Here is a 20,363-nt window from a genome sequence, read left to right as displayed (position 1 = left end):
ACACTTAGATTTCTGCCGCTGGGGACGCAGCATCTCGGCCTTCCTTTCGTGCCTATGGTCGAGAATATTAGTATTAAAGAGTCGGCATACTCAACAAGCTACCACGTACCGTACGCGCCCTGGTTCGCTCAAGTCGCTTCCGCGCCTCGTCCTGCTTCCTGATTTCCTCGTTCCGCTGATCCACGACGGCAACGCGCTCCTCGATGACCTTGACCATGCTCTTCTTGATCTGCCTGGGCAACAAATCCCAGTCGCTCGCCGTGGCGCCTAGGGCCATGGCCCGCATACGCCACCAGTCGCACTCGGCGGCGCGGTCGTTGAGGATTAGGCGGGTGTTGTCCAGCGCCTCGAGGCGCTTCTGGCGGGATTTCTTGGCGGCCTGGTTGTTGCGCTCGCGCTCGATGCGCTGGTTAGTGGCGGCGATGCGGTTGTTCTCCGCCTCGATGGCGCGCCGCTGCTCGTCGGAGATGGGGTCTTCCGGGAACATGACCCAGTCCTCGGTCGCCGGCTTGGGCGGCAGGTCGGCGATGGTCGAAGCCGGTAGAGCTGGTGGGTTGGCGGCCTGGAAGGCGAGCTCGCGTTCGATCTCGGTCTGGCGGCGGCTTGCCTCGTTGGGCGTGAGGTTGGTTGGCAGCGAGAGTCCGGCCGTCTCGAGCGTGTAGCTGCCGCCGACGCGGTGGAGAGGGTTGGATGGACGACGGGCTCGGGGAGCAGGTGTCTGCTGAAGAACCGAGGGCGGGCTGCCAGAAGCAAGGAAAGATGCAGCTACAGGAGGAGGTGGCGGTGGTGTAGCGGCGGGTTGAGGCAGAGCAAGAGATATGCCGCCGCCGCTGCCAAAGTGATAGCTCAGTTGCTGTTGATGAGGCTCGTCAGTATAGCGGGTCCGCTTCCGCTGCGGTTCGGCCGATGCCATTTCACTCTCTGAGTCGTCGACGAATGCTGCGTTTGGGCTGTCTGGGCTCTCTGGGCTTTCGGCGTAACGAGGCCGCTTCCTGTCTCTGTGGGGTCTCATGGTAAATCGGGCCAGAGGGTGTTTGGCACGTTGGATTGGGTTTGATATAGCCACGGCCGACGGCGATGATTGGCCGAGTTTGGTTTGCTGATATGAGCTGTCCAAGTCGTACTTGGAGGTGTGTGGTTGGTTTGTTGTTTGGCTGCACTGAGTCAACCTTTGAGAGGCTGGTTGCGTGTTTGGCGTTGAGTTTGCGGAAACGAACGCGTCAGTGATGGGAAGAGGCGGAGGAGAGGAGGATGACGAGTGTGGATGGGCGAGTTTAAGAGGAAACAAGGCCTCTCGTTGCGCTGTGCGGTAAATGGTTGGTCCAGAATAGGAAGCGAGAACAATAGGAGCAAACGGAAGATGAACAGGCTTTATGCTGCGTCGTGTGATGTGAATAGGGAGACAGTGAGAAGCGGAAGAAGGCGTCAACGCACCGGCAACCGGCCGGCCCCGCGGCCAGTTAAGGAAGCAGAGATTGATTGATTGCTATTGTATTGTTCTCTGAATAATAGGCAGGCCTGCTGCAAGCGAGAGAGTTCCATGGTTGTCCATTTCGGAAACTGTTGGGGCCTGAGAAGGTGAGGGAGATGTGATTCACCTCCGGCGGCGGTTTGGTGGCGGGCAGCTGGCAGCGGGCCGCGAGAAAATAGGCTGGCAGCTGGTGAGAGAGAGCCACCAGGGGATATTTGGGTAGAGTAGTTTGCTATGCGACTTTAACGGACATTAATCGCATGAGACCTGGTTTGTGGCCTGCATTTGCTCGCAGCGTGACTTGCACAGCAGACACCCAAATGATCAGGCATCGTGAGTTTGAACAGGTGAGTGAATAGAACCAGAGTGTATCTATAAGTCGCGAACCAACCGTGAGTAACTGTAGTCAATAACACTCAGCCCAAGTCGCTAGAACAATGCCTCAGGAAACCTGCCTACTACAAACTCTCAACCCAACGCCTCAGCCGCCTCTCCCGCATTCCTTGTGTAACATGGCCGTGTCTAAGCCGTCCCACGTGCGTGGCGAAGCGCCAAACCTACGAAACCGCCCAATCCTCAGTCGCCAGCGTCTCGTTCCTGCAGGCGCTCCCGTACGTCAAGTTACATAATGCGAAAGACGACAGACCGTTCAAGAAGAAACTCTAATCTGACGACATGTGGCTCCGTCCAAGTGACCCTCGTTACACAGGAAAATGTTGACGTCAGGGTTGTCAAGATGTCAGCAACCACGTGGAATCCGTGAGTCAGAACGGGCTAAATGGATCTTCATCGATGCAACCTCAAGCACAGATACGATGCGGAATCTCGGCGTTTCTCATTCCTCGTCCATCATGAACATAAAACTGCCCACTGACTACCCCCCCCCCCCCCCCCAAAAAAAAAGGCCCAAATCCAATCCGAACCCAAAAGGTATAATCACCCACTGGCCGCCTCAAGTTTGTTGTTGATATACTCCAAATGCAGGCCTTCCGCCCATGGAAACGCCCGTCGACGTACCCTAGCCCATGTCCCATACACTCGTACAAAACTGGTCGTCCCAGCATCCCGAACCATGATTGCCGTTGTTCCATCGTCAAGAGAGTCCCAGGCCTTATTTCCTCTGTGATTTCCATTCCCGGACCGCTTAGTGCCTCCGTTAATCCCATACCCAGTTATAATCACGGACGCCGCCGCTTTCACGCCCAATGCGCTGAGAATCGAAATAAACCACTTTTCCCAATCCGAAAATTGAGCATGCCGTGCGCCTTTGCTTGATCCGCCACAGACGTACCCTTGCTTATAGTGCAAGGCCAGTCCCATCTCCAGTCCATCGATACAACGCCAAAAGTTCTCGTCGCCGTTGCTGCTGTTCCCCCAGATCCTCGGGTACGCGGCCCCGGACCTGGGCCAGCGCACTGCGCATTACTTTACTGAATTTCCGCTGTCGACATATTAGTTTCAAATTCAAGAGGACCGAGTTAGAACATTGACTCACCTGATACTCAGTGTTCAGCGTCACCACACATGCTTCATGCGCTCGGACAATAGTCTCGCATGCCTTGGCCACACTTGGCGACGCCTCAGACTGGAGCTTATCCGCGATCAATAGTAAAAGGAACGAACCTTGAAGCAGATAGATGCCGAAAAAGAAGGGCATAAACTCCAGCCCGGGGTCAAACTCTAGAATCTGGTTGATGGCTTCGGCGGCTGCCACTGCGTGGCTTGTGGCCGTGATAAATCCTTCCGACGAGATCCAGAGGTCTTCGTCGTCAAGAAGATTAATTGGGTCCCATTTACCCGCCAGCAAAATATGCAGGACATGCATAACATGCGTGCCATATGCAATGACAATGCGAGTCTGGATATCGCTCTCCGTCAGACGATTCGATCCGTTGGTGTGCACAGAGTGCACTGAAGGGGTGGGGTGGTCCCCATGAAGTTCGCCGTTCTCATTCAGGGCCGGATCAGACTTGTCGTCTCCTGGTCGAGGGAGATTCTTGTGCTCGAATGTCTTTAAGCTCTGTTCATATGCCTCCAGGTGCCGGGTGATCTCTGTTGTTTGTGCATCCCACTCATGCCCCATGCGAAAGCCAATGCCGAATCGAGGGTGGTTCTTGGCATGGTGCAGGTCGACGATTTCACCTAAAATGGTCATGAGAGGTAGAAAGTATCCGAAAATGCTGTGACTGCGACACTCAAATTGTGGCCCACGAGGCCGCGAGTCCTCGAACCCTTCTGGGACCGAGTTTAGCAGATTGGGATCGGTATTGGGTGGGAAGTGTCCAAAGTCGCCGCTCTGCCAGGCATTATCATCCATGGGCTGCAACAGACCATCGCATTCGATATCGAGAAGGAAGAGGGGGCGGTTGTAGCAGAGTGCCAGGTGCCTATCCACGATGTAGACAAGCCACCATATTCTGCGTCTCTCCTCGCGATCCTCTTCTGTAACATAGCCCGAGTTGTTGCGTTGAAGGTCGTGTTCGTCATTGGCCTCATTATCCACATTATTCCGGTCGTGGTTGACTGGGGGAGCACTGAGTGGGAGCTCTCGTCCCAGTTTCAGTTCACGTGCAAGGGACCAAGCGGCATTCCACCATCTCAGACTCGCACCCTTGTACTCACTTGCTGAGACCACGACTGCCAGGTGAATGTAGGTAATCACGTCGTCTAGGCATCCTGCAGCACCAAACGGCCCAGACTCTCCGGTCAGGGCATCCAAGCTGATGGATCCGGGCATCGCTACACCGAGGCCCCCGAGAGCAACACCATCTGCGACGGGACTAGGGGCATCCCCAGAGACAGTGTGGATTAGAGGTTTGAGAAGACCTACTGTCAATTCCAAGAGCTTCTGGCAGGTCTTAGCCCGAGCCGAGGGCGCGCTGGCTAGGAACGGGACGTCGCTTGTCTGCGCAGCTACCCACAGCATACTTGCGAGCAGCGCAGGTTGACAGTGTCTTGGCTTGGAAGAATGAAGGAAAGATCTCTTCCGAAAGAGGAACCCCAGGACATAAGGGGACATGGGGTGCATTTGCGCAGATGACGATGATTGAAAGTACAGGTCCACGAGGTCGCAAGCTATGGAAAGGGGAAGGACGTTATTGAGGTGAGGGATGAGAGGCTCAAGAACGGGGTATCGAAGTTTGGTGTTGCCAAAGTTGGGTTGGGCCATATGTGGTTGAAATTGACTTGGGGGTGATGCCATGGAGATGCCCCAGCCGGGAGGTGTTCCGCCCATCTGGTACGCAATAGGGCTGTTTCCCATGCGAAATCCCGTGTTGTTGGGAAAGTTTGGCGGGCTCTGTGCGTGCATTGCGTACGATAAGTCGGGGTAGCTGGAAATGCTGCCTCGCCCGTTGGCGGCGTAAGCTTGATGGCTCAAACCAGGGCCATCCAGCCCCTGAGCATCATAGGGGTGGGCTACGGTCGCAACAAAGCCGTTGAGATCAATACCTGTGGAGCCATCGAGTTGTTCTCCGTCAATATCAGGGTGGCCTGTTAGATGAGGTTGATCGCTCATGTCGCCAAGTCTGTCGAGGCTATCTAGCCCCTGATTTGATTCATCGCCGTGGTCGTTGATTGTCTTATCACTTAGACTGTGGTGGCGTCTAGGAATGGAATGTTGTGATGAGCCATGGATAGGCAAGGACTCGGCCCCATTATCGTTGGATTGGCTGCCCTCGGCTCCGGAGCTGTCGTTTTGTCCTCCGCTCCCGCCTGACGCAGCTTGGGCTGCTGCTTGTTGAGCCAGCTCCTTTCTTGATGCCTTTCCTCGCTTCTTTCTCTCGCGGATGTATTCGCATCCAAGGCCGAATTCTATTGTAGTCAGCTACCACCTCATGTATACCGACTTTGCGACTTACCGATGCAATGGGCACAGGGATGTTGGCCGTCACATTTCGTTCGTAGCTGGTTGCACTGATCACAAGCTCGGCTAATTCTCCTTCTAATGGGGCCTGAAGTCCCAGGTGCTCGAGCACTGGGTCCATATGGGTGCTGTCGATGCTTTGTTGGAGGTCCCGCCCTGGCTAAATGGGGATTTTGGATACCGGCTTGTTGAGGGAGATGTTGAATGGGGTATTGCGAGCCCTGTCCCAGTGATTCGAGGCCGTTCGTCTGCATTTGGGGTTGTTGACCATGGGAATCAGGTGCAAGAGCAGAGGAGATATTTTGGTAAGGGGAGAAGCGTTGAAGAGGGTTGGACAACATCTCGTCTACCGCTTGCTGTGGTGTGGTGTATAAGACCTAGGTAGTTGATGGTAGAAACTGCAACTCTCCGGTGTTGATGATCTGGTTGAAAGCCCGGTATCCGTCATGAAGGATGGGATGGCTGCCAGATAAATCCAATTGAGACCGAACACTGCTCTCTACTGGATATGAGACGCAGCGGACAGGACAAGTACCCCCGATCTAGGGCTTGGGCGTCAGGCCTGAAGCTTCACCTTTGTGACCGAGGGTAACAGTACGCAAGGCTGTGGCAGGTCTGTGGTGGAAGGGGTCAGCTTTAACTCTTCCAGGCAGAAGGAAATGTTTGCGGGGAAGAGTGGAAACGGTCAGGGGGGTCAGGTATGAGGCACGTCGCGCACCAATAGAACATGGTCGCAACGGCGCAAGATCAACACTGCCAGTCACCACGCGGCACAGCTCTGAAGGAGGGGAGCATGCGCTTGCTGCTGAGTGACTCGGTATCCCATTGACGTAACGGTAGAAGAGGCAACGGAAATTTGATCTAGAAGTTCGATCATGCCTGTGCGTACATGGATATGTGACGGCGGGGTGAGTGTATGAGGTGTAGAGATGGAGTTGAGACGAGGATGTGACAGGAGACTGGTATCAGACGAGACATGGAATGGACACTCACCACGTTGTTGATCACCGATCTTGGCTCCTGGCAGGAGGCGCTGTTGACACTGCAACCGGCTTTCGTACCCACCGAACCAACTCTTTGAGCAAAGATCTCGCTTGTCGGTTTGGAGCGTGACCAAGATGAAGACGTAGTGGGCGACGTGCTGTCAGGATCGCCGCCTCTGTAGCCGTTGTTGCTGGGTGGGAAAGAGGGGTACACGATCACAAGTGAGCAAGTGTCTCTTTGCAATCGGCCAGACCAGAATGTGGTGATCCTGGCGGAGTGGAGGTGAGGAATGTCAGGCCAGTTCGGTCAGTTGAGGTGCGAGGTTAGTCTCCCAGCTCGGGTGTCGTCGTAGTCCGTGGCGAACTTGAGTCGCAGTCCCCTGGTGAATGCATAGACAACAAATTGGAACTGGGTCGTCGAAGCGCAACAATGATCGATTGAGTCGAGCGGACAGAAGCGCGCGCAGTAGGATCGATGCTTGTATACTGACTGGCGCACATATACGGGCGCTGCGCGACGGGTGAGGGCGGGTTGGATGAGGGGGAAGGATGGGCTTTTTTCTCTGGAGCAGCTGTGGTAGCAGCTCGTGACCTGATCCAGGGGCCGAATACTAGGCCTGTAGGGGAAGACTCTGCGGTTCTGGGCCTGGCACCTACTGAATGGGTCGCTTATTAGTGAGTACCTAGCTTGAAAGCTTGGAGCGAGGTCCCGCCGAGGGTGGGTTGATGGGCAGATGTGGAGGTGGTGACTGTGGAGGATGTGGAGGCATGGGGTGGTGACATCCACACAGCGTGGAGATGGCAAACCAAGTCGGGGTCGGTCTCGTAGCTTTGTTTCTTAGTCCACTAGACGTGGATATTTTCCCCGTAGCTTGCGAAAAGGGTATTGCGCTCTCTTTGTTCTTATATCTTCTTCGCCCCCTCCCTCCGTCGGGAATGAGGTCGTCGGAGACGAAGTGACCCCGGTTCCTGAGCGTTGGTTTACCGACGGGCATGGCGACCGAGAATTGTCCAGGGATCCATACACTCAAAGGCGCCCGAGGTGGAGAATCAGAAGGGGCGCCGAAATCCCGACCACATCGCGTCAGCTGGCTCCCATGCGGGCAAGAAATCCGGGCCCCTGCCATTTCTGGGGCACCTGGGGTAGGGAGATGGGCAAGATTGGAAGTGATGGCACCTGTGCCGCGACGCCGTGAGGGTGTGAGACTTGATGTGCAGAACCACAGCTCCCCTTGTCATGGAATCTTCCCTTTTCGTCAGGGCATTACCGTTTACACTCAACGGCTGCGCTTGGCGCCAGTGAACCAACCTTCAAAACCCGCGATTGCCGGGGCCAACTTGGCCAAGTGGCATCCGGCCTAGGAGCATTCGGGGGAGGGCGGGCATGTACTTCCTCCGGACACCAGTCTCCAGCCGATGGGTTATGTCTTTTGCTCGGCATGGTAATCTGAATATCAAGGTCGGGAGGCGGAAGGTCGGGGATCTAGCCCCTCGGAGCCAATCAGTAGCATTGAGATCATGTCGGCAGCAATTAACACCCCCTTCGCTCCTGGCGCCGCCATGCCGCGGCGCCACACAATGCAAGGCGAGGAGCAATTGGATGTGTGCCTCGTTCGCTCATTGCTCGGCCGGCCAGATACCTCGGAGTTGCGGGCCACCTCGAACCCGTCATCGCCGCTGATGCTGACGCTGGCATTGGCACTCGCACCCGCACTGGTGACGTGGATGGATCTGGCACTCGAGGAGTAGCGACGCGGCCGCAAGATGCCATGTCACGGCCCTGAGTCGGGACCTTTCCGGTGGCTCGCAAAGTACTACGTGGTGGCTGCCGGAGAACGGAGGATGTAGAATGGACGCCCGACGGAAAACCCACTGGCGGCGGGCTGGGGGATGAGGGTTTGGCTGTCTGCCGCCCTGATGCATGGACAAGGAAGGTGGAAAGGGTAGGTACCTGCTCAGGTCTCAAACGGGCTGAGCTAGCGAACGAACTGCCCCGTCACACCCAACCCTAATTTCTCTCCCCGGATTTTCACGTTAGTGGGGATCTGGCAGATGCATGAGTAGAGTACCTCTGAGCATGTGCAGCAAGCGAAGGAGGGAGGCAGGTAGGTTCAGGTGGTCCATACTCGGACCGCAGGAGGTCTAGAAGGGGGTGGAACGCGAAGGCGAGGCCGTTTTCTGGCGCTGTTCGTCCATCCCTTCCCTAAACGGCTGGTACCTGCCCCAAGTCCTGCCGCAGCAACTGCAACCAACTGCAACCTGCTGCATCTTCTCATCGCCTCAACTCGTGCCCAACTACCCTGCCGGTGCACCATTGGCTGTCGTTGTGCCTGCCATGTACCTCTTTGCTGACATGGCACATGGCATGTGCGCGCCCGACCAATTCCTTTGGAGCGCTTTGGCGCCCTCCCCGCAACAAATGGAACCCCCGAGGTAGCCTCTGTATTTTGCAAATCCTCCCCCGTCGCACCCGCATGGCATCTCCCCTAGCGAGGCCTTTTAATGTTAATGTCTCTACACAGCACATACTCTGTATTGGAAGAACCCCAGTGGCCTACAGAGCCTCCTCTCGCCAGGACGGCGCGCTCAAACGTGGCCTGTTGGCCCTGTTCGCGGTGGGCGTCACCCATGGACACTCACTTCACTTGTCCGTTCCCTCCCCTCACATTTGCGCTCCAATAGCATCTGTGTCGGAACCAACACCCTCCGAGCGACACTTGGCTCGCGGCCGCAAGTCGCAGCCACCTCAATAAGGCGCTCAAATCACCCTCGGCCCCAGCTTCCTGGTATTCTTTGGCCAAGGTCCGAGGAATGGGAAACGACGCGCGCACGAGCCGGCACTTGGGGCGGTGCTTGCTTGGAGGAGTGTACGAAGTGCATGCCATGCGTAAGGTATGTGTAAGGTATGTGCCCCGAGGTGGCAACTATGAGCTGCAACAAGGGCAACCCCCCGACCGCTTCTGCGGCACTGCCATCCCATCTTGACCTTCCCTTCCTATGATTCTCTCCATCCATGGCGCCCACCGGAACGCTTCTGGTGTGGCGCCGAGACAAGCAACGGGGGTCGGGCCGGATCCCCACTCGCCCGCATAGCACGCTCTTCCCCACCAACGCAGACTCACAACCACCCCAATCGAACCCCGGATTAGGCCGTCATGGACTATTGTTACCTGTCCGACCTGCTCGACCTGCTTTCGATCTGCTTTTCAACGCCCGCACTGTTCCTTTCTTCATCCTATGCGCGGCTACCGCATGAGAGCAAAGGCATTCCGTGGCCGTCATGTTACCCTCCTTACCCCCAGCTTCCACCACGTGGCTCCAGCCTGAACACTCCCCAAGACGGCCAGACGCTGGGCGAAGTAGTATTTGATGCAGCCTCTCTCCAAATTTCATCACGGGGAACGGGGCCTAGGGATGGCGCGATGCACCTTCTGCTTCCCCGCCCCTTGGCGCCCCGTTGTAGACTGTTACAGTCTCATGTCCTCTCATGTTGCACAGAATTTCGGCGCACGTTGGTTTCTGCCCTGGACAATAGGACTCCCCCGTAGCTTGCATTAGCGGACTCGGCCGAGTATTCGAATTGGTAGGCACCTTGTCCGAGAAGCGCCGACCAATTTACCACCAATGACACCCCCCCTCCAACCTCTCTGCCTTTGAACCACCTCTGGTCTGTAGGGATCAGAGTTCAGAAATCACTCGATTTCTACATATTCATGGCTGTTGGTCCACAAGAGGCGGTGCAATGCTCATGTTCAGACATGTCGTCCACCGCAATGCCTGATATTCCAGATCCGGAAAGGATTGTTCGTAGTGGTGTAATATGACCACCTCGAACTAGAGTGGATGGGTGTACGGATACGCATGTCTGCTTCTCTCACTGGGCATTGTCTAACTAGATGAGTCGTTAACATGCCTATTATCCACTAGTTTTCCAAGCTCCCGTGAAAACCCGTCGCCATAAATACCACGCGGTAGGGCGAGAAGGGCCCGAGGTCTGTTTTATAAAAAGGGTAGACGCCGAACATGTGTGCACAAAGTGAAAATCCCAACGGGCGATGATCCTTGTTATGGCACTGTGGGATGCGCAAAATTTGCACCCGATCTAAGTTACTTATACAATGATATTAGGGCACAGTTTATCACCAAATATAAGAAATAAAATAAAAGTTAGAGCAAGGTACTTATATTTGTCTTTACTGTTTATTCTCATTTCTGTCCAGATGCCTTATTCTAAACCAGCAGGAGATACTTGTCTACTATGCTTAGTGAAGCTCTCGCGGCACAAGCGTTCGGGAGCAAACTTTCTGCGTCCCACTGCATGTGTGAGAGTATTGATCGGCTGTATTGCGCCGATCGGGACGTGCCCACGGTCGTCTCTGTATCTCGCATGCATCTTCAGCGGCACTCGGCCGGATTTTCTCTCTTAGCTTTGCAAAAACCGTCGAGGGGACATCATTACCGAGCATGGAACATCCTCGAAGCAACGGTGCAAACGCGAAATCTCGGCCAGAAGGCTCAAATTCGGCATGTGTGTATTGATTTACCGGCACGCGAAGCGGCTGTGAACAGGCCCGATTGCATATGCATCTCTTCACGGTGACCGAGCCTAGTGCGACCTCCTAGTTCCCGTGGCGCATTGTCAAGTTATCGATTCTATGCTGAAGATCGAGAATAGCGCGGGATGTGACATTTTAAGAGCCAGGACCAGCCATCTTACAGCGGCATTCAAGAACTCCCGAGTCCCGCGTCAACGATGCCGGGGCCCCTAGGGCCAACGGAAGGCGGCGGACGGTCAGTGATCCTTCCACGCCAATCCGGCTCCCGCGGTTCTAGATGATGAGATTTCGGGACTGCGTGTATTGGGGTTAGACGCATACCATGAGATTTTTTTTTCATCTCCTCAGGACTTGTGTTTCATCTACGCACAGGGAGCACAGGGTCGGAATTGACCACCGATGTAACAAAGCCATCCCTGTTGGAGAGATAAGAAGGGACACAACGGTTGGAACCTTTGAAAGGAGTCCCTCCGGAATCTTGAAATCAAGAATGCTAACGACGCCCAGACATCTACGGGTCTAGGCAACAGAATTGAAAACCGAGAGCCGAGCGCCGACGTATTTTGTGACATGGGGGAGTTAATGGAGTGCTGCTTGTGAACAAGGAAATGTCGACTTAGAATCTTGAGTTTTGGCCCAAAGCCATTGCCACATGATGACGATCGCATCGCGTGGGCATTCATTCCACCCAGCGGCGTACCAAATTCTAGTCCATAATTTCTCCATGTACTAGTTAGTATACAGCCATAAGCATCACAAACTCTTGCCAATATTTTATGACCTGAACTAACAGGGTATTCCATCTCTACGACTAACTACCTCCACAACTAGTTTCAACGCCTTTTACCAGTATCCAAACTCCAGGCCAGATCCCGGGTCATTATCCATCGCGATATAATAAGTACACAAATAATCGGCTTCTCGGCTCATCATGTCTAGTCCAGGCCAGGCAGCCAGCCGTCCCCTGACAACGACGCGCCCAAGCCGTCAAATGCAGCCAACGGATCGTTAGCCTCGGCCTGCATGCTGACATTGCCGTCCGAATTATTAGTGTTGGGTGTGCCATTATTTCCGCCTTCACCGAACATGAACACAGACGCATCTTGCCCACCGTTGGTCATTTGCCAAGTCTCAAAGCTTTGGTGCCACCGCGCACTATCGTTCAAGAACCACTCCTGGCCGTCCATCCGCGCCGCCCGGCTCGATGTCCGTCTCCTATTCGTGGGGAGGATACCTGAGCCAGGTGGCATATTGGCTTGATTTATGGGAGCAAAGGAATTTTGATAGCCTGGCATTGGTGCCGGGGAAGGTGTAGAGCTCCATCCGGACATGGTATCAGACCCAAAGGGCATCCGCGGCCTATCCACAGCCATACCTTGCTGTTGCGCAATCGGTATGTTTGAAGTTTGGGCACTGGTCGTAAGAGGGCCGGAGACTGCTGGAAGCTGCATGGGCCGGGCGAGCTGCGTCTGGGTGTATTGGGTCAGGGGACTGTAATCTCCACCTGCTTGAAGTCCCAGGCCACCATCGGAGATAGGCGATGAGTCGGTATTCGATTGAGGAGAAGGCACATCAGACATGCTATAAGTGCCATACTTTTCATCCGCTCGTTGAAGGACAAAAGCAGCATCCTCGGGGAGCTCACAATTCCATTTGCGGGCGAGGACACTGAGGATGCTTAGGGTTCGTCTTGCGCATAACCAGTCTTCTGCTATTTCCTCGAGATGCTTCACCCCGTGAATGATGTCTCTTCGAGCAGTCTTCTCGGGAAGGTTAAGCAGGTGGATAGTACAAGCACTGTGCACCATATAAACAGCGATATTGCAGATTTGACGTAGATTCCACAATTTTTTGTAGAGACGCAATAGCTTAGAAATGGCGCCGGCATTGGCTGAACAGATTCGGCGAGGAGAAACATGGGGTGGAAGAGGAGACGCTGACGGTGCGTATTTTAAGAAGGGTCGGAAGAGGTGGATATACTGAAGATGGAAAAACATGCTGCTTTTGGTCAGTTTTCTTCCTGATTTAAGAATGGCTTAATAGACTCACTGCATGAGAAGTACGTTAGGTAACTGCCCCTCCTTCGGCTCGAATTCCTTGGGGAGCTCTTTTCGCCATTCTTCTAAACGGCGATGCAGCTCACTGAGCTTTTTAAGCTCAACGCTTTTCCCGCTGGAACGCCCCATCGTGCTGGGGTGGTAGAAGAAAGCCAACAAGTCGCTGCTAATTTCACACAGCTTTGACAGCTGCAGTGCAACAGCACGGGTTCTTGAAGGCTGCCTTGAAGACTGATCAAACCCGCCATCGGTATAGGGCGACCAAGATTGGGCATCCTCGTCCGGGAAGACATCAACCTTGGAAACATTGAAAGAATTCTTGGGGATCTGGGGGAGTCTTCCGAGGTAGTTTGACCAGCACTTGTCGAATAGATAACAACCCCAGAAAGTGATTCGTCGTGCATCAATTTCATGATCGCTCATGCGTTCCTTGTCAAGCTCCCCGACGTCGAGATTCAAACCAATATCTTCAGCCATCCGGAAACTCATTCCACTGTACACCCAGCCTTTGGCCTCCCGGGCACAACCCGCTTCGCGGACCGACATGAGAGCCAAGGCTTGAACAGTGACCAGGCGTGGCTTCTCATATTCATCATTTTCGATGATGAGACGCTTCGCCTCCGCGAAGAAGTGGTCACCCTTGGTCCGACTGTCCCCTGCGGTACCAAAAGCACCGGCGACACTCGTGAAGTGACACCCCAGCGCGAGCATAGCGTTTACCAGGAGCGATGAGCAATATGCGGTACCACGTCCAAGCCCTGCTTTGCCTCTCATGAAGTCTCGGAAAAACATGGTCTTGGACAGTGTGGTGAAATAAGGATAGTGCCAGTTGAAGTACATATTCATGAGATGGGTGATGAGTTGCGTATCCTGGGTGACGCGAGTCCATGTTGTGATGGGATCCCCGCCAAATGCCAGTTGTTCGGGGTTCGGATCAGTTTCCCCTCCGTAATGAGGATCGCCAAGATAGATGAGGTGAGATGTTCCGCCGATAAAGCGAACAGAGCCATTTTCAAGTCTAAGCTCGCCCATCTTCCGAGCTAGGTCTCTTTCACCCTCCACAGGCTGATCGGCGGAGAACTGGTCGTCGGTCTGGTCTAGGCCTTGGGCTTCTTCTAGTTCCCTCTCCTGTTGCTGCTGTTGTTTCAGGATTTGCTCGGCGACAGAGTCGAGGCTGTTACATGTCCGGATCTTGTTAACAATTTCGGAGACGTCTTCATCATCGGCGTTTAGAATGGCTTCGATGAGGATCTGGAGTGTGGAGTTCCGTGCCTTCATGCTATCGACCTTTTCCCGGTAGACGCCCTTGCGGCGATGATCCGAGTTAGGGTCGTAGACGCACTCAGTGCCGTATACACTGGCGCAGGCGGCACAGCTGGGGACAGCTCCATCGCATTTTGACTTTCGTTTCCGACAGGCGACACAAGCGGTGCTGACGCAACGCCGCTTCTGACCAGCAGCATCCGCTCCTCGGCGCGACTTCTTTTTCGCAATGCCCAAGGTGGAGGAGCCGGATTGCGCCAAATCGTCTGGTTGTGTCCCGCCCATGATGTCAGTCCCTAGAGCAGATGCTAGGCCAGAGGCGAAGGAGTGCGTTGTGATAGTCCGGGTGCTTTGCCAGAAGGATGGTACGACACAATCGTGGAGAGCAACGGGTAACGGCTGGGCCCACCTGCAAGCTGCGGGGGAAAAGCGAAGGAGCCGGTAATACGGGGCAACCGGGGGTCAATCAGGCAGGTAGCAAAGCGAAAATGATCTTGTTGCGGCTGGAGGGCGAGACAACCGTGGAAGACGCAGTGCGGGCTTTTGGATACCTAACTAGAACGTCCCGCGTCGGAGTGCTTGGTAATCAGTCATAGCTAGGGGGCGACCGGCCTATGCGTGAGTCGCGTGGTAGGGCGCTTGTGAAGCTTTCGTATTAAGTAGCGATAGAGCAAGTCGAGAGATGGAACCCAGAATGGACCACGGAGATGGAGAGTTCGGGGTGGAAGAAAGTTGCAGATGGAGAGTCGAGCGAGACTGGGATGTAGCGAGCCACTGGAGATTGTGGTTGAGAGTGGAGGGGCTAGTTTTTTCTGCCCGGGGAAGGAGGGGCTCAGCTTAGTCTCCGCCTACTATGACTGGGAGGCACGATACCAGGCGTTTGATCACCACACGCTTCAACCTCAACCATAATACAACCCAAATCGCACCGAAACGGCGAAAACCCACCGGGTCCCCGGCCCCCGCAAAACTGCACAGCAGAGACGCACCTAACGACCCGATCTAATGGACGCACTGATGCCAGGGCAAGGATGTGGCTCGTTGTCTAGTGCGGTAGATTGATGATAGCCAGATACCAGCCTGGCGTATGTCACTGATAAGGCCGCGTCGTAGATACATTGCACCAGATTGGCCGCCCTCGACATCCAGGAGTGCCGGTACTTGCCATCATTTGACGCTGACCTCCACTATTCGGCTTCCCATTAACCGGCGATAAGGGCCGTGGTTGTGTGGGGGATTCGGTCTTCCTGCTTTTCAAGATGAGCCAGGAGACCTTGGACTACCACGTCACAGGGTGGGGGTTTAGGACTGTTGGCATTAGTATCGCACATCAGAAGACCGCCGAGCCTATTTCTTTTCTTTTGATAGCCATTCGAGGCTGTGTATGCCCACACTAAAACAGTCGAGACCTCCAGCCTGCATTACCCTATCTCCTGAACCCCCCCGGTAGCTGCGCGTATCTCTTTTGCCGTTCCGCCCCATCGACCAGGGATCCGATGACCCACATACTGGTACCGCCCTCTCACGCTCACTTCGCTTCTCCCGGACATCACCAACTCTAACGACCCTCCCTGCGTCGTGCCAGTGGGGCCCTCAGGCTTAAGTCACAAGTCTTCGTTGGATGGCCCGTCTTGCCAGCCTTCCAGTATGGCTGATGTGGTCTTCGGCGCCGTCGAGGTCGCGGTGTGTATTACCGAAGTGGTCAAACTCCTCTACAACTACATCAACGGTGTCAAGGATGCCAAGGATGACATCCGCAAGTTGACACAGGAGCTCTTTGCCCTCAAGGGAGCTCTAGAGCACTTTAGTCTCCACGACGAGATGGGTATCGATAAGACAATGCAACCCCAGGTTGACAACATGCTGCAAATGACTCAAGAAACCCTCGACAGTATCCAAAGCCGTCTAGGAAAGCCCCGGTTATCCGCCTTTGGAAATGCTACTCAGAGTTTTTCTTGGCCCTTCAAGAGTCGTGAGATCCAAAAACACCTTAATACCATCGAGAGAGCCAAGACATGGTTTGTCATGGTAATTCTTAAGGACTCGAGCGAGATCACCCTAGCCGTCTATAACGAAATGAAAGTGCTCGTCCAGATACTCCATCAACAGAGCATCGACAAGCAAACGAACAAGATGATTCGAGAAACAGATGACCTCTTGGCCTGGCTCGCTCCCGTAAATGTTGATGAGATGCTCGACAAGGCTACTCAAAACAAGATCCCAGGCACTGGACGGTGGGTTCTGGACGATGCCCTTTCCGACTGGCTCCAGTCTCCTGATGTCAAGAAACCACTAATTTGGATTATTGGTAAATGTTAGCGTCAAATGCAACCATGCGAACACTTCAGCGCTGACACAATCGTCCAGCTGGCTCCGGCAAAACCGTTTTATTGTAAGCCTCCCACAAGACGTACCCGTTGAAGCCGCCACTGAACATTGTCGGTAGTTCCACTATTATAGAAGAGCTTAACCGCATTTCCTCATCCGATGCACCGACGAGTGTAGTTGTCGGTTATCATTGTTGCTCCCTTGACGATGCCGCCTCCCAACAGATTCCCAACGTCTTCGGCTCCATTCTTGCCAAAGCCTGCAACTCGAGGCCAGAAATCCTCCGGCACATTGCACCTTACAAACGAGCTGGTTCCTCACTCGTCCCTCATAATAATTTGACCATCTCAGAAATTAATGAGATAATGACCCATGTTCTAGCATCGTGTGAACGATTCTATGTGTTCATCGATGCACTCAACGAGACTCCGTACGAAGAGGAGCTAGTTCAGGCACTGCTTCACTTATGTGAACAGCATGCCCAAATCCGCATCCTCGTCACTTGCACTCGGGAACCACTCATTTCGTCTCCAGTCATCAGAAAGCGGAGTATGGAAATCGACTCTGTCAATAATGACATCGAGGCCTATGTTCGGCATCGATTGGCATCAGAGCCATGTTTCCGTGTCCTGAGTTCCAAAATCCACACAGAAATTCAGCAAAAGATCGTGCTGGGAGCTGACGGCATGTAAGAACACTTTTTTACGCAGTTTTGGTCCCGAATCTCACTAATAACAAGCGCAGGTTCCGCTGGGCAAAGCTTTGCATGGATCGTCTTAGTGTTCTCCGGACCGGACGAGATGTAAGAGACACTCTTCAAGATATGCCCACGACCCTCAACGACACGTATGTCAGTATTCTCGGTCGAATTCAAGACCACGACCGCGAAATTGCCCGCGAGGCTCTGTTATGGCTATGCTTTTCTCTGAGGCCGCTCACTCTTGACGAGCTTGCTGAGGCCGTCGTAATCCGCGAGTCTGACAGAGACATCGACGACGACTGCCGCTTGACACGGCCCATCATTATAGTCGACATCTGCCGCGATTTGATTGTGCATAGCGACAATTTCGTGACGCTTGCCCACAACTCTATCCGCAGCTTTCTTACTTCACCACATATTCGCAGCACCCCAGCAGCCTTCTTCGCCCTTGACCCTGCTTCAGCTCACTCTCAAATCTTACGCAAATGTCTCTGTTACTTGCGTCTAGGTGAATTTGCATCCGGGCCTGTGGCCGAGGTCGCGAGTTTCTATAATCGGTTTAAGTCTTATCCACTTGCTTCCTACGCCGCCACCTACTGGCCCACCCACTCAGAGCGATACACCATTGCTCCGAATGATGAGTCTCTGATACTGTCTTTCTTCGACACAAAAAAGCTTCCGAATGGGTCCAGCTTCGACTCCTGGGTTCAACTACTGCTAGAAACACAACAATTGGAACCAATCCGGAACACCCAGCCGCTGTATTACGCTGCCTCTTTTAACATGCTGGCAGTGCTTAAAATCCTCCTACGGCCCGAGCTTGGCACCGACTTAAACCGTTCAGGAGGTCGGTTTGGGTCCTCGCCCCTGTTTGTCGCCATATGGAGAGGCAACGTAGAAGCAGTACAACTACTACTTGAAGCTGGCGCCGATCCGTCTATACCGGATAAAACAAGCTTGATAACAGGTCAGGAGTTGGCAGCTAGTTTACATTTGACAGAAATTTTGCAAGTGATAGAGGACATGTCTATCCGCGATGGGAAATAGCGTGGTAGACATGTCTGAAGCGGATGAAGAGTCTCTAGCGATGGCCAATGACTGCCAGGGATAGACAATCACATTGCGGGCGAACACAAGTGTGGACGGAGTTGAATTTGAACATGGCATGCTTTTCAACAGTGGTGATACATAAAAGGTACATCAGGCTGTCTACCGTACACTCGAAGATGGTATATTACACAGACAGAACAAAATCTGCCCAACAGCCAGAACCTCTGTTTGCTGCCGTTCCAGCACTCGCCTTGCACCAATATTGCGGCAATATTTAAATCAACCGCGCTCAAGGTACCAGTTGTGGGCCAGCTGGTTGGTCAGGTAGCCGAACGGCGTGGGGACCTCTGCCATACCCTTTCGGGCCACGGGGTGGCGGAGATAGACGGCGGCACAGATGTTGGGGTTGACCTCGAGGTAGCGGGGGATGAACGCGAAGGCTGACATGAAGGGTCGGGGTCGCCAGGGGGTGGCGTAGGGCTTCGACTCGTCAATGGGGTTCTCTTCGTCATTCTTCAGGATTCTGGCGAGACGGCGGATCTCCTCGTTGGAGAACTCGGTGGTCGACATGATGTTGTGAGCCCAGGCTCGGTCCTTCTCGCTCTTCAGGCCGTCCAGACCCTTCTCCAACACACGCATCTGGAACTCTTTCTTCTTCTGCGTCCGCTCCTCTCGCTTCTCCTTCTCTTCGGCAGTTTCCTCTTTCGGCTCGCCGTCCTCAGTCTCCTGAACAGGGTCGGCCTTTTTGAACGCAGGCACAATCTGCAGTTTCCCGATCTGATCCTGCAGCTGGCTAACGAGGTCGTCAGCATTCAGCTTGCCCTCTTCAGGGAGCGAAAGGAAACGCTGAGCAGAGCCGCGGAACAAGCGAAGCTCCTTCTTCTGCTTGGCCGATAAGTTCCTTAGGTCACCCTGGAGAATCTCACGTGCGCTCCTTCGGAGGCGCCTGAGACGGCCAGTCTGAAGGTAAATCTCGTCCTCGGCGCTGAGCTCCACCGCATCGGCAGCTTCACCCTCTCCCTCAGTTGCCTTGGCGCCGGCCTTCTTGCTTCGAATTCGCTGAACAGCATCATCGTCCAGCTTCTTCCGAGACTTGATGCTCTGCCTAAGTGGTGCATCCGCCTTCTGTGGCCTTTGCTCTCCAGTTCCGTATAGAACCTTCTCGACGTCAACCTGGAACATGTCACCGGGGTTCAGGGCGTAGGATGGGTGGACCATCTGTATGAGGTTAGCAGGAGATTCAAAAGTCACATGGATAGAAGATTGTTCGGGAAACGTGCCTTCTTGCCATTGACCTTGACAGCTCCGTGAATGACGAACTGGCGGGCCTGTCGCACACTACTGGCGAACAAGGCTCGGAAAACAGCAGTATCGAGTCTTCGTTCCAGAGGGGCAAAGGTCATTTGCATGTAGGGGGTCATGTCCTGGAAGTGTTCAGACAACATCGAATTGACATCGCCGAACCCGGATTTTCGCTGGCCGGGATGGGTCAAGTTACGCTCGCTCTTGCTGGGCTTCGGGACCCGCGAATAGGTCTCGGCCGTCACCTTAGAAGTAGACAGACCGGAACCACGACCAGCCGCCTGCTCGGATCCATCGTTTGCGGCAAGGTACTCGGGGGGAAGGTCGACAGCGGAGAGGAGACGTCGCGAAAACAGGCGCACCCATTTCTTCTCTGAAATATGCTCGCCGTGATAACCGCGGGTTTTCGCCTTAGCGGCCCATTTCTGCTGGAAAAAAGTCGCTCGACCGTTGACAAGGGGCTCTCGACCAGCCGCGCGAGCTATGTTATACAGGTTGAATTTGTTCCATGATTGCCTCAATTTCTGTGTTGATTGATTGTCAGCCGATTGCGATTCCGCAGGGCACAGTGCTTGATGCGACTAAAAGAGGGCATCATTGCAAAGTATTCAATACATACCGGGCGGCTGAGGCTGTAGAATCTCCAAGGCTTGCGCATCTTGACGAATTGAGGCCCACGACGCTGGGAATTGGGCTCGTCGTGTGAGCTTGAGGTGCCAAATTTTTGACTCTCAAGCCTCGATCTGGACCAACGGATTATCCCGGCGCTCCGACCACCCCAGCTTCGA

At 54.2% G+C, this 20,363-nt stretch overlaps 5 protein-coding genes across 5 annotated transcripts; 1 reads left to right on the top strand and 4 right to left on the bottom strand.

Annotated features, from left to right (window-relative positions):
- Window positions 1–4: 4 nt before the first annotated feature.
- Window positions 5–1,012, bottom strand: BGZ61DRAFT_526592 (uncharacterized protein; the record flags this gene model as incomplete). The annotated part of the gene is made up of 2 exons (XM_046252981.1): window positions 5–52; window positions 110–1,012. The coding sequence occupies 2 exons, from the start codon at window positions 1,010–1,012 to the stop codon at window positions 5–7; spliced, it is 951 nt and encodes a 316-aa protein (XP_046110310.1).
- Window positions 1,013–2,768: 1,756 nt separating this feature from the next.
- On the bottom strand, window positions 2,769–5,677 carry BGZ61DRAFT_340375 (fungal-specific transcription factor domain-containing protein; the record flags this gene model as incomplete). Its single annotated transcript, XM_046239302.1, has 3 exons — window positions 2,769–2,912; window positions 2,967–5,284; window positions 5,332–5,677. 3 exons carry the CDS (start codon window positions 5,675–5,677, stop codon window positions 2,769–2,771), a joined length of 2,808 nt encoding a protein of 935 aa, XP_046110309.1.
- Window positions 5,678–11,564: 5,887 nt separating this feature from the next.
- BGZ61DRAFT_502388 (fungal-specific transcription factor domain-containing protein) lies at window positions 11,565–14,975 on the bottom strand. Its single transcript, XM_046251730.1, has 2 exons — window positions 12,925–14,975; window positions 11,565–12,873 (listed from the first exon to the last, which is right to left on the bottom strand). Exons 1-2 carry the CDS (start codon window positions 14,478–14,480, stop codon window positions 11,811–11,813), a joined length of 2,619 nt encoding a protein of 872 aa, XP_046110308.1. The 5' UTR covers window positions 14,481–14,975; the 3' UTR covers window positions 11,565–11,810.
- An 867-nt stretch (window positions 14,976–15,842) lies between these two features.
- BGZ61DRAFT_489480 (ankyrin repeat protein) lies at window positions 15,843–18,270 on the top strand (the record flags this gene model as incomplete). Its single annotated transcript, XM_046250222.1, has 4 exons — window positions 15,843–16,509; window positions 16,563–16,587; window positions 16,642–17,211; window positions 17,268–18,270. The coding sequence occupies 4 exons, from the start codon at window positions 15,843–15,845 to the stop codon at window positions 18,268–18,270; spliced, it is 2,265 nt and encodes a 754-aa protein (XP_046110307.1).
- A 282-nt stretch (window positions 18,271–18,552) lies between these two features.
- BGZ61DRAFT_489479 (uncharacterized protein) lies at window positions 18,553–20,233 on the bottom strand (the record flags this gene model as incomplete). Its single annotated transcript, XM_046250221.1, has 3 exons — window positions 18,553–19,491; window positions 19,554–20,099; window positions 20,195–20,233. The coding sequence occupies 3 exons, from the start codon at window positions 20,231–20,233 to the stop codon at window positions 18,553–18,555; spliced, it is 1,524 nt and encodes a 507-aa protein (XP_046110306.1).
- Between the last annotated feature and the right edge of the window lie 130 nt (window positions 20,234–20,363).

The sequence above is a fragment of the Ilyonectria robusta genome (genome assembly GCF_021365365.1).
Source record: "Ilyonectria robusta strain PMI_751 chromosome Unknown BGZ61scaffold_2, whole genome shotgun sequence".
NCBI classification, from domain to species: Eukaryota; Fungi; Ascomycota; class Sordariomycetes; order Hypocreales; family Nectriaceae; genus Ilyonectria; species Ilyonectria robusta.
Note: the sequence above shows the minus strand (reverse complement) of the source record. Positions and strands in the feature narration are given on the sequence as shown.

Bases quoted from the DNA above. Each gene is read 5' to 3' on its own strand.
- BGZ61DRAFT_502388 (XM_046251730.1), bottom strand. From the start codon at position 14,480: ATGGGCGGGACACAACCAGACGATTTGGCGCAATCCGGCTCCTCCACC. The intron at 12,874-12,924 runs GTGAGTCTATTA...GACCAAAAGCAG, and splicing joins CCTAACGTACTTCTCATGCA to CATGTTTTTCCATCTTCAGT.